Genomic DNA, 1,074 nt, shown 5'->3' on the forward strand with positions numbered 1-1,074 from the left:
GGGACTATGGGATGGCGAACATGTATCATGTGTATATGGGCACAGGCATATGAGATGGCGAATATGTATGATGGGTATATGGGCACAGGACTATGGGATGGAGGATATGTATGATGGAATATGGGCACGGGACTATGGGATGGAGGATATATATGATGGGTATATGGGCATGGGATGGAGGATATGTATGATGGTATATGGGCACGGGACTATGGGATGGCGAATATGTATGATGGGTATATGAGCATGGGACTATGGGATGGAGGATGTGTGATGGGTATATGGGCACTGGACTATGGGATGGAGGATATGTATGATGGAATATGGGCACGGGACTATGGGATGGAGGATAATTTTAAATTTATATAACTAACCACAGTTAGTTACTATGCCCGGGCAGCGCCGGGCTCTTCAGCTAGTTATCGATATTTTTTTTTTTTTAAATCTTTCAAAGATTAATGTTTGTCTTTCTTTTCTAGGCTCCACAGCGGGAGGAGGACCTCGCCCTGGACAACGACGAGCTCATCCGTCTAGTCCAGGAGCGAGTCCCGTTGTGGGACACCCGTCACCAACTGCACTCGGACAACGTGGTGATCCGGCGGCTCTGGAACGAGGTGGCCGCATCGCTGATGGATGGCTGGGACAATGCCTCTCCCCGGGTCCGCAAGGATTTTCGTAAGTATTTAAATGCAGTGTGATGCAGCAGTGATCTTGGCCGGGATCACCCAACTGTGTGTGATGCTATTAACTCCATGGAGTTTCTATCATCACACACAGTTGGATGATCACAGCCTCCAGTGCATAGTCTTACTTTTTTTCTTTTTTTTTTTTTTTCCATCACAGTGAACAAAGTCAGAACCCGTTGGCGCTCGATGAAGGACCGCTTCAACAGGGATATCCGTCAGGAGAATAAGGTTCGCAGTGGTGCTGCGGCAAGGACCGGCACGAAGTACCGATACCATCGTGCCTTGGCATTTTTAAGACCGGTCCTTGCCTCCCGAACGTAAGTATTTTCTAGTTGTATTGTGTTTTATTCTGTGCTTTTCTATTCCACAGGAGTTGGCGATTGTTAAT

At 47.3% G+C, this 1,074-nt stretch overlaps 1 protein-coding gene across 1 annotated transcript in view; it reads left to right on the top strand.

Annotated features, from left to right (window-relative positions):
• Positions 1–849: 849 nt before the first annotated feature.
• LOC141094552 (uncharacterized) overlaps positions 850–1,074 on the top strand; it is a 1,665-nt gene continuing 1,440 nt past the window's right edge. The window contains exon 1 of the mRNA XM_073580435.1: positions 850–1,003. Coding sequence (XP_073436536.1) covers positions 873–1,003 — 131 coding nt within the window. The 5' untranslated portion in view covers positions 850–872. The remainder of the gene's footprint in view (positions 1,004–1,074) is intronic.

Source organism: Dendrobates tinctorius, unplaced genomic scaffold (assembly GCF_039654945.1).
Source record: "Dendrobates tinctorius isolate UK_male_01 unplaced genomic scaffold, ASM3965494v1 ptg000064l, whole genome shotgun sequence".
Classification (NCBI taxonomy): Eukaryota; Metazoa; Chordata; class Amphibia; order Anura; family Dendrobatidae; genus Dendrobates; species Dendrobates tinctorius.